This window comes from Oryctolagus cuniculus, chromosome 13 (genome assembly GCF_051225735.1).
Source record: "Oryctolagus cuniculus isolate XC-2025 breed Fujian yellow rabbit chromosome 13, ASM5122573v1, whole genome shotgun sequence".
NCBI classification, from domain to species: Eukaryota; Metazoa; Chordata; class Mammalia; order Lagomorpha; family Leporidae; genus Oryctolagus; species Oryctolagus cuniculus.
Window position 1 is genome coordinate 57,488,115 of NC_142879.1, and position 14,298 is coordinate 57,502,412.

A 14,298-nucleotide genomic window follows, 5' to 3' on the forward strand; every position below is an offset into this window, starting at 1 on the left:
AAAAACAGTGCTCCCAGTCCTAGCTTATACTGTCAAATTCTTTGAACACAGCAGGGCATTATACAGGGGAAAGAATAGCATTCCTATAAATTCCCTTCTTTTTAAATACATTTATATATATATAGATAGATACACATCTAAAAATATATATCAGGGATGACTTTAATCTTCATTCATATACTGGATGTTAACTAAATGCTGTACTCTTTGGGGGGATACTATGAATTCTCCTTTAAAAAATCAGTTTAACAATTGAATAAGCCATAGGAGAAAATGTGTATTTGTAGAGTGAGTCATTCTCTATGGACACCAAAATCAAGACAACCTCTAGCAAGGACAACAAGGGAATCCCATAATCAAAGTTGTAAAGTCTAACCAGAGCTACTGCTCTGAAAGCTCGCGGACACCCTTGCTGTTATTTGATGCACATTAGCAACAGATTTGGGTGTCTAAGACACGGCCATATCCATGGGCCACTTACTAGCTGAATCCCTCATGCCAGTTACTTCACTTTTCTGAGCCTTGGTTTGCTCACCTGGGAAATGATGATAAATAGCTGTACTCTAAGACTCCTGCAAGGATTAGAAATAATTGTAGCCTGTGTCAACACAGAGCCTGGCATTTAGTAGATGTGTGACAAATGTAGCTGAAATCATAATCCTAGCATTTACAAGCCTATAACAAATTGAGGAGAAAACTCAAATCTCAAGGTTTGGGAAGGGGAACTCCACATAGCTCCAAGAAAAGTGGCTGACAGTAAGGAAATGGTCAAAAAATCTTACAGACGCAAAGCTCTGAAACAGCAGACTCACACCATCAACTACCCACTTCAAGAGCTGTTGAGGGCAGTACTAATGTTCTCACAAGATGGAGCAATGATGTGTATGAAGACAGTATTGAGATCTTTTAAAAAAATTAAGTATTTATTCAATGTATTTTTTTTTTAACTTTTATTTAATGAATATACGTTTCCAAAGTACGAATAATGGATTACTATGGCTTCCCCCCCATACCGTCCCTCCCACCCACAACCCTCCCTTATTCAATGTATTTTAAAAAGACAAATAAGCACACAGTTGACTAGGAAGACTTCTCTCAAAAGTGATTTAGCATCATAAATTTTACACTTAAAACCCTGCCAGGCCAGCGCCACGGGTCACTTGGCTAGTCCTTCACCTGCAGCACTGGCACACCAGTTCTAGTCCTGGTTGGGCACCAGTTCTGTCCCGGTTGCTCCTCTTCCAGTCCAGCTCTCTGCTGTGCCTGGGAAGGCAGTGGAGGACAGCTCAAGTGCTTGGGCCCTGCACCTGCATGGGAGACCAGGAGGAAGCACCTGGCTCCTGGCTTTGGATCAGCATAGCGCGCCGGCCGTAGCGGCTATTTGCAGGGTGAACCAACAAAAGGAAGACCTTTATCTCTCCTCTCTCTCACTAACTCTGCCTGTAAAAAAAAAAATCACCTGCTTCAAAGGCAGTTAGTTGGCAGTGAACTGATCCAAACACAGGGGAATTGATTGATGGCCTTCAATTCCCCTAAGGACAAGGCTAGGGCTCTGATGATTTCCAAGAAACCCATAAAGGATTAGAGCATGGTAAAGAGGCAACTATGGCAGCAGATTACAACAAATGAGTCAACCACTGACCAGCTTGGACCTGTGTCCACCTGGAGTCACCACCACAAGCAGAGTGCCCACAAGAGCTCCCTGGAGAAAATCTGCTTCACTCTGGTCATCAGTGACCTCATCCAACCAAAGGCAGGCCAGAAGTTCCACCATGAGAAAGGTACACCTTATGAAGAACAGAAACTGGAAAATCTTTTAAGTGAAGGCTTTACATCCTATGGCATTTTTTAAGATAGTTTTCACTTAAGATAATGTCTTACAGCAATGAACATGAAGCCATGAGCAATAAGACAGGATGTTCAGACTAGGACCCCATAGACTCAGCTTCTATTTCTGCTCTGCTTCTGAATGAATCACGGGTGACCTTGAGAAAGTTCTTTCACTTCTTTCTCTGCCTTCATCTCCTCACCAGTTACAAGATCAGGTTATACCTATGGATTCTGTTTTTCTGGACAATGCTGAGTGAACAAGATATAATATGCAACGTGTTACACAAAACGATGTTTCCTGGTCATTGACTAGCTTCATCTCATCACCAAATGCTAAGTAGGTGATGTCCATATTGAAACAACTAACTGCACTTTTCTCCTGTGCAGTGAACACAATCTACCTTGAATGGTCAATAAAGAGATGTGTGAAAAGGACTCCTGAGTCCCAAATTTAAAAATTTGGAGAGTTACCAAATTTAAAATACAATGCAAATTCCAAGAACACATTTTACAAAAGGAAAAGCATAGCCTCAACATCTGCAAGGTCCTACTATCATTCAGGACTCTGTTTTAAGCCTCCTGGAAGGTCTGTGAGCTTTCCCCATGCCAAGGAGCTACGCCACTGCACCAGAGGCTCCTAGCTCACTGTTCTGCTCTTCCACATGAATATATTCCTGTGCTCTGCAGCAGTGGCCACTCAACTGCACCAAGTAGTTGCATGCAGATTGCTGTAGGGTGGAAACCCTATATTGCATACAAACATATATTTGCACATATATATGAATGCCAGAGCAGAGATCACCCTTGCCTTGTACTGGAATAGATGATTTGTGCTACCAATATTGAACCTTGTGAAGGGACCATAAACAAATTTGTTCTTTCTGGTGACAAAAACAAGGGGATCATCTGCCTGGCATGACCCGGAGCATGACAACAGCAGGTATTTTGGTGAAATCAGCAGAGTATCCCTTTGAGATGACCTACACAGGAAAGGCACAACTAAGCTGTTGCTTTTAAGCATATAAGAAAACCAGCAGGTACACCCCAGGATTTTCACTGAAGCCATGAGAAGGGAGAAAGCAGATTACCTGTAAGAGGACTCAGGACACCCACTAGCAGAGCAGTACCTTTGAGACCCAGGGGAGGGCAGGAAGTTAGGGGAAGGCAAATACTCTGCCACCTGGAGGCCATGGCTAGGCCCCCCAGAAGCTTGGAGGCTCTTCCTTGAACATCTTATTGCCTTTGCCCCACCCCCCTGCAGGTGCACACAGCCTCCCTCAGACAGCAGAAGGAGAGTCAGAGAAGCTCAGGCAGCAGGGGCCAGACTGGCTCCCAGCTGCAGCCACTTTACAAGAATACACCGTGCCTCCCTGGTTCAGGGGCTGCTGGTGTGTCTGGGCTGGGAGGCTGGCGGGGAGCGAGCAGGCTCGCTGATGTACACCAGACAGTTAAAGAAATGGATCGACAACAACAAAAAGAAGCATTACACGAGGAGAAACTGAAGGCAATTTCCAGTTGGCAGGTGCAACAATTTCACACCCACAGCCACATCTCCCCATCCCCAATCTGCCTTCTTCTGTGGATCTCTTCAATAACTGTTGAAAGTATGGAAGGTTTGTTTCTTTGAATAATGGATCCTTCCCTTGGACACTGTATTGTACTGCAGCATGTGGTTTAGGAAATGTTATCTCACCTGGCGCTGCTTTCACGTTTTCCTCTGACCCTGCTTCTTCAGGTGAGGGTGTTAGCTGCCCTTTCCAAAGTAGTTCTATTAATTTTTTTTTTACAAAAAAAGAAACACCTGGAGAAGCTGCAAATGCTGAGATGGGAGTTGGTTGAAATGCTCACCTCCCAAGTTCTGAGTGTTTACCATATGAAGTAAACCATCTGTATTCAAAAGGAGCAGGAATTCTACAATTCCCAGGAGGTCCAATTCATCAGTATTAGATGGATCACTATCCAGTCATCCAGGAAAAGGAAAATAGACATAAAGGAAACACTCCTGGCACACATACAGGAAACACAAAGCTAACAACCACTGACACCAGAGTTTTACTCCAGCTTCCTTTCCCTCAGTGAAGCAGAAAAAGGCTGCAAGGTGACTGGATTCCATTCCCTTGTCTGGAGCTCCAATGGGTAGAGGTGATCTGGAGGTGATCACTGGGAAAGAGGAACATTTTGCACTCCAGAGCAGAACTACTGTTTCTTGCTGTAGAAATGGCTGTGGGATGGCACTGTGGTGTAGCAGGTACAGCCACCAACTACGATGCCTGTCGCTCCCCCTCTTCGTGGAGGAACGACACTAAACCCTGCGCTGTTCTTTCGTCTACTCGGCCCTCCCCGGGTTTGCTGCTGGCTCTTCCCGGGTTGGCTACCGTCCCTTCCACCTCTGTGGAAGGGTGGTTCCCCCTAGCCACTTTCCCCACTTCCGCGGGGGAGCGGCACACCACCGGCCGGCTCTCTCGGGGGCTGCACAGGTGTTGCACAGGTGTTGCACAGGTGTTCCCCTTAGATGTTCCCAGTGCATGTCATCTCTCTCCTCCTTTATAGTCCTCTTCCACCAATCCCAACTCTGCTACCCACATGCCGAGTACGCTGCTCTCCTCCAATCAGGAGCAGGATCAGCTCCTGCAGGTCATCACTCAAGTTGGCAAGAGGCAGCTGCATAGAAGCTGTTTACTCCTCTCCCAGCACCATATTGTGGGAGAGCAGATGCATAGAATAAGTCTTAATTCGAGTAACTTAGTCTAGTCCGAGTTGCTCCCCACAGATGCCAGCATACCACTTGTGGTTGTCAGTTCATGTCCCAGCTGCTCCACTTCAGAACTGGCTCCCTGCTAATGCCCTGGGAAAGGCAGTGGAAGATGGTCCAAGTGTTTGAGTCCCTGCCATGCATGTGGGAGACCTGGATGAAGTTCCTGGCTCCTTTCAGGACATCTGGGGGTGAACCAGTGCATGGAAGCTCTCTGTCTCTGTCTCTCCCTCTACCTCCTTCTCCCCCCCCCTCTGTCTTTGAAATAAATGAATAAAATGTTACAGTGGTGATGGTTGCATGATATTGGAAAAAAAAATTGCCTCAGTACTTCAAAAAGATTAAAACATCTAATTTTATTTAAAGTGAGTTTTATGAGATAAATTATAGTAAACTGATGTAGATATAAAGGAGAAATATGAATATTACAATTCTGACATTAGGAGGGAAGGGCAGTTCTGATGCAGGGACTGTGCCAGCTATGGAACCACAGGAGATCGAGCTCTGGGGCTGAGGCAGCAGCCTTTCCTACACTGGATTTGTCCCCAGAACAGAGTCTGCAGTTGAGTCCAAATCTTGAGCAGGTGCTGGCCCTTGCTCTAGAGGTGGAGCTCCAGGTGGCCCCACAGCTGCTCCTCCTCCTCCACCTGCTAGCCTTGGTTTGGAATCTGCAGCTGGAGCTATTGAGGGAGCTCCCTGGCACTCTGGAGCTAGTGTCACAATGGAAACTGGTGTTGGTTTGAGCACCTGAGAGTTTTTCAGAGCTAATATTTGAGCCTGTGGAGCTTCAGCAGACAGCAGAGTTAGAGCTGGCTGAGGCTGTTGACATAGTTTTTGGGACTTGAACTGGGGCTGGCCCTAGAGCTATAGAAGGAAAAATAGCACTACCATGATTGACTTTTCATTTGCCTTCTACAAACAAAAATCTTCTCTGCCTCTCAAAGAAGCTTTTATCTCAAACTCCACCTCCTGATTCTGGAAGCTTTTCTCTGTGGGACTCAATTCATTACACCCCCATACACTTGCACCCAACCCCAGTCTTCCTCACCTTCTGGTTCTGCCTCGGTGGGCTCTGGGTGCTGCAGCTGGCCCAGGGGAAGGTGGACATGGTGCTCCAGCTCTGAGTCGGGCAGGTTGAGCTGCACATATTACAGCACCACCTTCGGACTGTAATACTCTGGCAGCTGATGAAAATCTTCCAGGTATTGTTCCACCCAAGTGCCCAGAAGGATGCCTAAAGCACTGAGGAGGAGAACAGGCATACATCAGTCAGAGGCCAGCTTTCCTTTCCATGTCATTTTCCCAGGGCACCCTCTAGGACTTTTTGCCCCTACCTGACCCAGAGCGTGACTCATCACATGCCACTCCCAGTGTGCCAGTCAGGGCAGTGATTGTCCTGCTCACCAAAGGGGGTCTGACAAAAGCCTGCATAGGAAGGAGCCCTCCATCAGGTCTCCATCTCCCTGGGCCTGGAACTAGGGATAATAACAGAATTGGCTGAGATACGGTGGAGCTGAATCCTCTCAGGGCTTACGCTGTATTCCAACGTTCACTGCACTCCCACCATGCGTGTGACCCTAGCCTCAACTCCATTTCACTGCCTTCCTCCTGCCAGGCAACCTCCAGATCTCAGCTCTGTAGCTGGAATCACAGGATGTTTGGGATCCAGGCTTCTTCCAGCCTCACTCTGCCCTCAGAACACAACACTCCCTGCACAATTTGGTAGAAAAGTACAACCCTCCATCGTAAACCAAACCCAACTCACTATATCAGTTAGTCCGGGGATCTACCATCTCAATCAGAAGGACTAAAGAACCATACATTCCTAGAGGAGACCAGGCAGTATTACATCTGCCCTACTGTGAGTACCATGGGCTCGTGCTGGCTAGTATAACTGCCTGGCTCCTGATAAGAAGCGAAGCCCAGCTGGGACTTCTGCCTGCTCTGTGCCTGGAATTATGATCAGTGCCTAGAAAGGACCTAGAAAGGTCCTGACTTCATGACCAATGTGGAAGGAGTAAACCCCAGCCAGCTTCTTCCAGGGCACCTGAGAGGGTCTGGGGTCTCCTTGCTCTCCTCACATAACCCTGGCCTGGATCAACCCAGAAACCCACAGGTGAAATCTGGATTCTCCTTCAACAATGAGAAAACAGCTTAGGCCAATTTCTAAGAGTTAGAGGCAGGTGCAGCAAACTCTTCCACTCGAGGGAGAAGAAAATATTGAGAAGCACAGCTGTTCCTCTAGTAGACTTCCCCATGGGCTGACATCAGGGGAGCATTCTGCAAGGAGGATTCTTTAGCCCATGCAGTAACACCAGGATTCAGCCCCTGTAACCCTCCCTGCTCAGAGGATCAGACTGGTAGAGTGACCTTGCTAAGACTCATAGCTAGTTGGTGTCTAAGTGACAGTGTAGCATGGACATGTTGGGAGGGATCTCACCTTTCTAACAGCAAATTCAGCACCTGTTGGGTGGTGGCAAAGGCTCTGTAGTTCCTCAGGAAGCTGTGGACGTACAAGGGCTCCCTGCCCAGGAAGGCAGGCACCAGGTGGTCCACAGACACCTGCAGCACGTCCATCTGGACGCTCCACACCATGTGGGTCTCATTCACAGGTCAGACTCTTTTGTTACATTGAGTGGGACAGAAGAGGAACACACAATCAGTGTGAGCACCATGAGCCACCAGGATCGTTGGAGCTGGAGCTCAGTCCAGCCCAATGTCTCTACCAGAGTGAACTTTGTCTTCAGTCCACACTAAATCCTGCCAACACCATGTTATAAGCAGGAATGTGGATCCTGCCCCATTTGAGCTTCAACACTTGCCTTCTCAGAGACAATGTAGCAAAAGCACTCAGTTGAGTTGTCCTGGATTTCTGGTTGAAAGAACTGGTGAGGGGAAGGTGCTATGTCATAGGGGGTAAAGTCACCGCCTGCACTGTTGGTATCCCATTTGGGCACTAGTTTGGGTTCCAGCTGCTCCACTTCTGCTCCAGCTCTCTGCTGTAGCCTGGAAAAGCAGCAGAGGATGGCCCAAGGCACCCATGTGGGAGACCTGCAGGAAACTCCTTGCTCCTGGCTTCGGATCGGCACACCTCAGGCTGTAGCTGCCATTTGCAGATGGAGACCTCTCTCTCTCTCTCTCTCTCTCTCTCTCTCTCTCTCTCTCTCTCTCTCTCCCTCTGTCTCTCTGTAAATCTGCCTTTCAAAGAAATAAATAAATCTTTAAAGAAATAAAGAGAGAACTGCTGAGGTAATAAATGTTTTTTGGTGGAAACTGCCACAGTTGAAATGATGAATTTTTACAGCGATGGATCACTCCCAAAGAGCACAAGCCTCAGAATCTGCACCTCTCCTATCTCCCTCCCCAGACCCTCCTTCCCAAGCTCCCTCAGTCCCACTGGCCACCTTTCTAACCTCCTCTCTGGGTAAACTCACTTCTGCACTGGAATCCCTGCACAGTAGAGGCTCTCCAGCTTGCTATTCCCAGAGCTGTGCAGGGCAGGCTCCTGCCTGTCATTCTGCCCCTATTATAAATATCCCCTAAGTAAAGACCTTTCATATGCCCCCATGAAGTGACCTCAGCACCCTCATAGCACTCTCATGTATTTACAGTACAGCACCTGCTCTGTTATTCCAACTCTATTTGCTTTCAGGTGTTAGCCCCCCTGCCCTGAGGCTGTGAACATCTGGAGGGCAGGGACCTGGAAGGTCTTTTCCATTTGGGACCCAGGGTCCAATATGGCCCCTAAAAAAGGAAATTGCTCAAGGATGAATACTGGTGAAGATAGCATGTTTGGAATGAGTTGAGGCCGTGTCTGGGCTTCTCTCATGGGAAGGACCTGGATGTGGTAAGCCCTGTGTCCAGAAGGAGTGATAGAAAAATATTTTGGGTGGGGTCAGCACTGTGGCACAGTGGGTTAATGCCTTGGCCTGAAGTGCCAGCATCCCATATGGACGCCGGTTCGAGACCTGGCTGCTCCACTTCTGATGCAGCTCTCTGCTATGGCCTGGGATAGTAATGGAAGATGACCCAAGCCCTTGCGTCCCTGTACCCGTGTGGGAGATCTGAAGAAGCTGCTGGCTCCTTGCTTTGGATCGTTGCAGCTCCAGCCATTGTGGCCAGTTGGAGGGAAGGTGGAAGTGAGGGAGGGAGGGTAAGGTAGGCAGTATCATTATGCCTTTAAAACTGTGTATATGAAAATCATGAAATTGGTTCCCTTTATATAAATTTAAAAAGTAAGAAAACACTCTTAACAAATTTCTTAAAACATCTACATAATTCTGTTTGCACGGTTATTAAGCAGAAGCTAAAACTATTCTCAGGGATTGAAGTTCTCAGGTGCAATGGATGGGTCACAGTGGAGAGCTAACACTACAAAAGCCAATAGACTTTTGTCACTGTCACTGGCCTTGAAGGAAACCCACTTTAGTTATTTCTATGATCTACTTTCTAAGCAGATTGGATAGCATGGTTATGTCAAATTACCAAATAACCCCACAAATATAAACTTTTATAACCAGCAGGATTCTATAAATTTGCTCTGGTAGATGCACACCTTTCTTCACACAGAAGTGTGATGTAGTTTACATATTCTCAGCACATTCCTCCCCCACCCTGCTGGACCTGGAAGGCAAAGACTTTTTACTGCTTTCCACCCTGAATCCAGGCCCCACCTTGAGTGCTCACTAAAAATTGGAACAGAAACCCTGAACCACTGCACATGAGAAAAGACCTGTTTTTTGATCATGTGAAGTAATAATACAAGGATTTCCACTAGAAGGGTTTCTCAAATCACTGAATTGTGCAGAATTTGAACTTGATCTGATGAGCAGCCTGTTCCACCCTGTCTGTGAATGTGCAGCCCACTTAATGCATGGCCCTTGGAGCTCTAAAGCATGCCTGCCACTCATGATGTGGTCACAAGAGGGCAGTGCATGAATGCTTTTCACAAAGATCAGTTCATTTCAAGAGTAACACATGCTGGCCTTTTTCAGTGCATGTTTTAGACCCTTAGAGAATTTTTAAAGATGTATTCATTTGCTTTCCATGCTCAGTATCATGTGGAAGATAGTGAAAATCCCCCACAACGAACAAATATAGAGCATCCCAACTAACTGGAAGATGCATCTTGTGACACATTTCCTGAAACATTATGTACCGTTCCATGGTCTGTTTCTACATCCCTTCTGCCTTGCTCCACCTATTCATCTTTAAACACCCATCTTGAAGTTCCATGTGATGAATTGTATGTATTAACCCCATTGCTACTTCTTTTTGATGTGAACTTTAAAGAAAGATTTATTTTATTAATTGAAATGAAAGTGACAGAGTAAGCAGGAGGGACAGAGAGGGCTCTTCCAACTGTTGGTTCACTCCCCAAATGCCAGCCACAGCCAGGGCTAGGCCAGGCCAGAAGCAGTAGCCAAGAATTTTTTACCCCTTTTCTCTTCCTTCAGCATCCCCCAGCCAGAGCCTCTCTGGTCCCAAGTGTTTCCCGGAATCACCATCCTGCTGGGGCTTCTGCTTGCTTTGGCCTCCTCTATTGCCCTACCCTGTGGTTGTCCACTCTGGGTCTTATGGGACATCTCTTCTTCCCAGAGGTCATCCATCTCTTGAAAATCCATCCCAGGGGTATCCCATCTCTTGAAAACCTGGTGTTCCCACTAACTGTATGTCTCTCCTCTGTGCCAGCCTAGGGTAAACAGAAAGCAGCCATGAACTGACATGAGGTCTGCTTCATCTAGGGAGTCTGGTCAGGTAGGTGTGAAGCTGGTGCAGCACCTGGTGCCCTGCTTCCTGGGCAGTGAATCCTCTTATGTCTTCACATTGCTGGGCACCTACTGAGACTTCACCACCACCCAACAGGTACTGGCCCTGGTATTCACAGAAGAGACCTCTCCCATTCCTCCATGGCACATGTGACTCAGCCATCTATGTCCTGTGAGGCTTGGGCAGGTTGCCGCATCTCTCTGAGCCTCTGTTTGCTGTCCTGCACAGTGTGGTATTCAGTAAACCAGGCTCACAGTGTTATTCTGGGGACACAGTGGGAAGCCCCATGGAAAGTGTGCTCCCGCTGCCTGGTGCTAGAGAAAGACCTTTTTTACTGTTTGTCTCATCCCTCATCAACCAGAAGGACTTGGCCTAAGCTGTTTTCTTAATGATGGAGAAGAGTTGAGCTTCCATGTTTGGAGTTCATAGTATATTCAGAGCAAGATTACCTGGGGGCTAGCAGTGGGCTACAGGCCCACTCAGCAATCTTGGAAGTAACTGGTTGATGTCATTCTTCCAATGAGTATTCATGAAGCCTTATGATGCATAATTACTTTTCTAAGAACTGAACATCATCCAATCACAGGGCAGAGAGCAGTCCCTACCTTGTTGGGTTTCTCTACTTGGTATTCAGATAGTCAGACTAAACAGCATGAGTAGGTTGTACTCTTGGTAGGGTAAGTGTGGCACTCCACTAGGCATGGGTCATTCCTTCTCTGATGTGCATTAAGGATCCCAGGATGAACTGAAATTTAAGTGAGATTTAGGGGAAACTAGAAGGGCCTCTGTCTCTAGCAAACTGTGTGAGGATTGTAGGGGCCTAAGGATGAGGATGTGCAGGGACTGAAAGAACCCTGGATACAAGCAACTGGTGACTCCTTCTATAGGACTAAGGTCTGGGGGCTTCCTCTGCAGGAAGAGAGAAGACAGCTGGGGATGGAGCCATAGGCCCCTCCCCGATGGTGCATACAATGGTGCACATTACTGGGCTATCATTTGGCACCAACAGATGGGCAGGTCTGTGTGTCTGGTGAAGACCAGCAGTGGAGAGAATGTGGGAGGCAGAGGCCCCAGCAGATGCCCTTGGAGACAGGTTCATGGATGCTCCTCTCTGGGAAACCATTGGGTAGTGCCTATCAAATTTCTAAATGTGAGTTCCTTTACCTAGTGTTACTAATCATAGAAATGGACCCCACAGAAAAAGTCACAAGGTATTTCAACATTTATTTCCAAGACTATTTATCACAGCAGTCCTTTAAAATGCAACGAACTGCAGACCTCACTAACCTTCACGTAGAGGGGATGGATGAATAAGTCTGGTGCATGTCGGCACTGCTGAGGTGGGGGTGCTGCATCTGCTTAGGCACCTGTGGAAAGAAAGCAAGGACAATGTTGAGGGATAAAAGACTTTGACAGTCAGTCTATGTCAAGAATCTGATGATTTAAAACTACTTGGATTTGAGGCTAGCATTTTGGCGTAGAAGGTTAAGCTGCTGCCTGCAATGCCAGCATCTCATGTGAGCACTGGTTTGAGTTCTAGCTGTTCCACTTCCAATTCAGCTCCTTGCTAATGCAACTGAGGGAACAGTGGAAGACAGCACAAGTATTAGCCACTCATGTGGGAGACTCAGATGAAGGTACTGGACCCTGGCTTCAGCCTGGTCCAGACCCAGCCATGGCAGCCATTTGAGGAGCGAACCAGTGGATTGTAGATCTCTTTCTGTCTCTCCCCTTCTCTGTGTAACTCTATATTTCAAATAAATGAAATAAATAAAACTACTTGCATTCGGTGCACACCTGTATATATACATACATGTGATGAATTTGTGGTAGAGTGAGACAGAATGATAGAAACATATATAACCTGAGAGAAATAAGCTACTGATGGTAATTAGCTCTGGTAGGTGGACTTTCAAATTTTTTTACTCATTCTTTAAGTAATATCTAAATATTTTTATAATCTTCATGTGCTATGATTATAAAAATACTGGGATGTTCATTTGTCCTACTGGTTGAGATGTTGATTAAGTTGTCAATGACCCCAATCAGAGTGCCTAGGTTAGATGCCCAACTCCATTCCTGAATTCAGTGTCCTGCTGGTACAGACCTTTGGGAGGAAGTGGGGAAGACTGGAGTAACTGAGTTCTTCATTTCATGTGGAAGACCTGAATTGAATTCCTGGCTTCTGATTTCTGCCTCAGGCAAGAGCCATTCTGAGCAACTGAAAAATGAATGGGGAGGATGGAAGCTCTCCCTCCCTATTTGTGTTTGTCTCTCTCTCTCTCTCTCTTTCTCTCTCTTTCTCTATGCATCTTGAATAATAAATAAGTAGATAGCAAATAAATAACTTCCAAATAAAACTAACTTAGAAAAGGATTAGTGGAATTTCTGTATTCTAATAGCAAAGTAGCTGAAAAAGAAAAAAATAAATCCTATTTATAATAGCTACAAGGAAAACAAAATACACATGAATGAATCTAAAAAGAAGATGGAATATTTCCAAAATGAAACTAAAATACAGGAATGAAAGAAATTCTATGGGGTATAAGTAGATTGAAGAATAGCAATGTTCATAAATTGCAATAATTACTATTATTAAAACACCCAAGTTACCCAAACAATTTATTTATTTTTTTAAAGAGTCATTTTATTTATTTGAAAGACAGAGTTAGAGAGAGGCAGAGACAGAGAGAGAGGCCTTCCATCCACTATTTCACTCCCCAGATGGCTGCAATGGCCAGAGTTGCACCTATCTGAAGCCAGGAGCCTGGAGCCTCCTCTGGGTCTCCCAAGTGGGTGCAGGAGCCCAAGGACTTGGGCCATTTTCCACTGCTTTCCCAGGCCATAGCAGAGAGCTGGATCAGAAGAGGAGCAGCAGGGACTAGAACTTGTACCCATATGGGATGCCAGCTCTTCAGGCCAGGGTTTAACCTGCTGTGCCACTGTGCCAGCCCCCAAGCAATTTATAAACTCACTGAAATTCCATAAAATTGTCTATGAAATTCTTCAAATAAATGGAAAAAAATCATAAAATATGTATGGAAAAATCACAAAATACCCTCAAGAGCCAAGAAAATCTTATTAAGCAAAACAGCATAGTACTTAAAAATAGACGCATTGACTAATGAACAGTATAGAGAACTCAGAAGTAAATCCACAGATTTAGGGTCCACTAATTTTATTTTAAGATTTTATTTATTTATTTGAGAGATAGGGTTTTAGGCAGAGAGAGGAACAGAATTAACCACTCTCCAAATGGCTGCAATGGCAGGAGCTGAGCCAATCTGAAGCTAGGAGCCAGGAGCTTCTTTCAGGTCTCCCAGCTAGGAGCAGGGGCCCAAGCATTTGCACCATCTTCTACTGTTTTCCCAGGCACATTAACAGGGAACTGGATTGGAAGTGGAGCAGCCAGGATTTGAACTGGAGCCCATATGGTATGCCATCACTGAAAGCAGAAGCTTAGCCTATTATGCCACAGTGCTGGCCTGTCCACTAATTTTTGACACATAATATGTATTAGGGAAAGGACAGAGTCTTTCATATGTAGTGCTGGGAAGCCTGGTATACACATGGAGAAGAATAAAACTTGGTCTCATCCTCTCAGTTGTCATTAGTTACAAAAATGAACTGGAAATTGATTAAAGATTTAAATGTAAGACATGAAACTACTAAAATGAAACATAGGGGGAATGCTTTATGACATTACTCTAGATAATATTTTTGAGTAAGATCCCAGAAAAACAGATAATAAAAGTAGAAAGAGATAAATGAGATTACATCAAACTAAACACCTGTGCACAGTAAGAGTCAGAAACAACCTATATAGTGGGAGAAAATATTTGCAATTATGCATCTGACAATGGGTTAATATCTAGAATACACGAGGAACCCAACCATCTCAATAGAAACAAAAATAACTAATAATCCAATTAAAACAGGCAGGCAAA

At 45.7% G+C, this 14,298-nt stretch overlaps 1 protein-coding gene across 2 annotated transcripts in view; it reads right to left on the bottom strand.

Moving 5' to 3' along the window:
- LOC103350920 (ral guanine nucleotide dissociation stimulator) overlaps positions 1-14,298 on the bottom strand; it is a 106,272-nt gene that overhangs the window by 44,726 nt on the left and 47,248 nt on the right. Inside the window, exons 2-3 of one of the 2 annotated variants that reach the window (XM_089311641.1) lie at positions 11,639-11,718; positions 5,631-5,824 (exon numbers count right to left, since the gene is read on the bottom strand). Coding sequence is in view for 1 of the 2 variants with exons in the window: in XM_089311642.1 (XP_089167768.1) it covers positions 11,639-11,718 (80 nt within the window). In the remaining variant the exon portion in view is untranslated. The remainder of the gene's footprint in view (positions 1-5,630; positions 5,825-11,638; positions 11,719-14,298) is intronic. The other variant, XM_089311642.1, reaches the window with a different exon arrangement.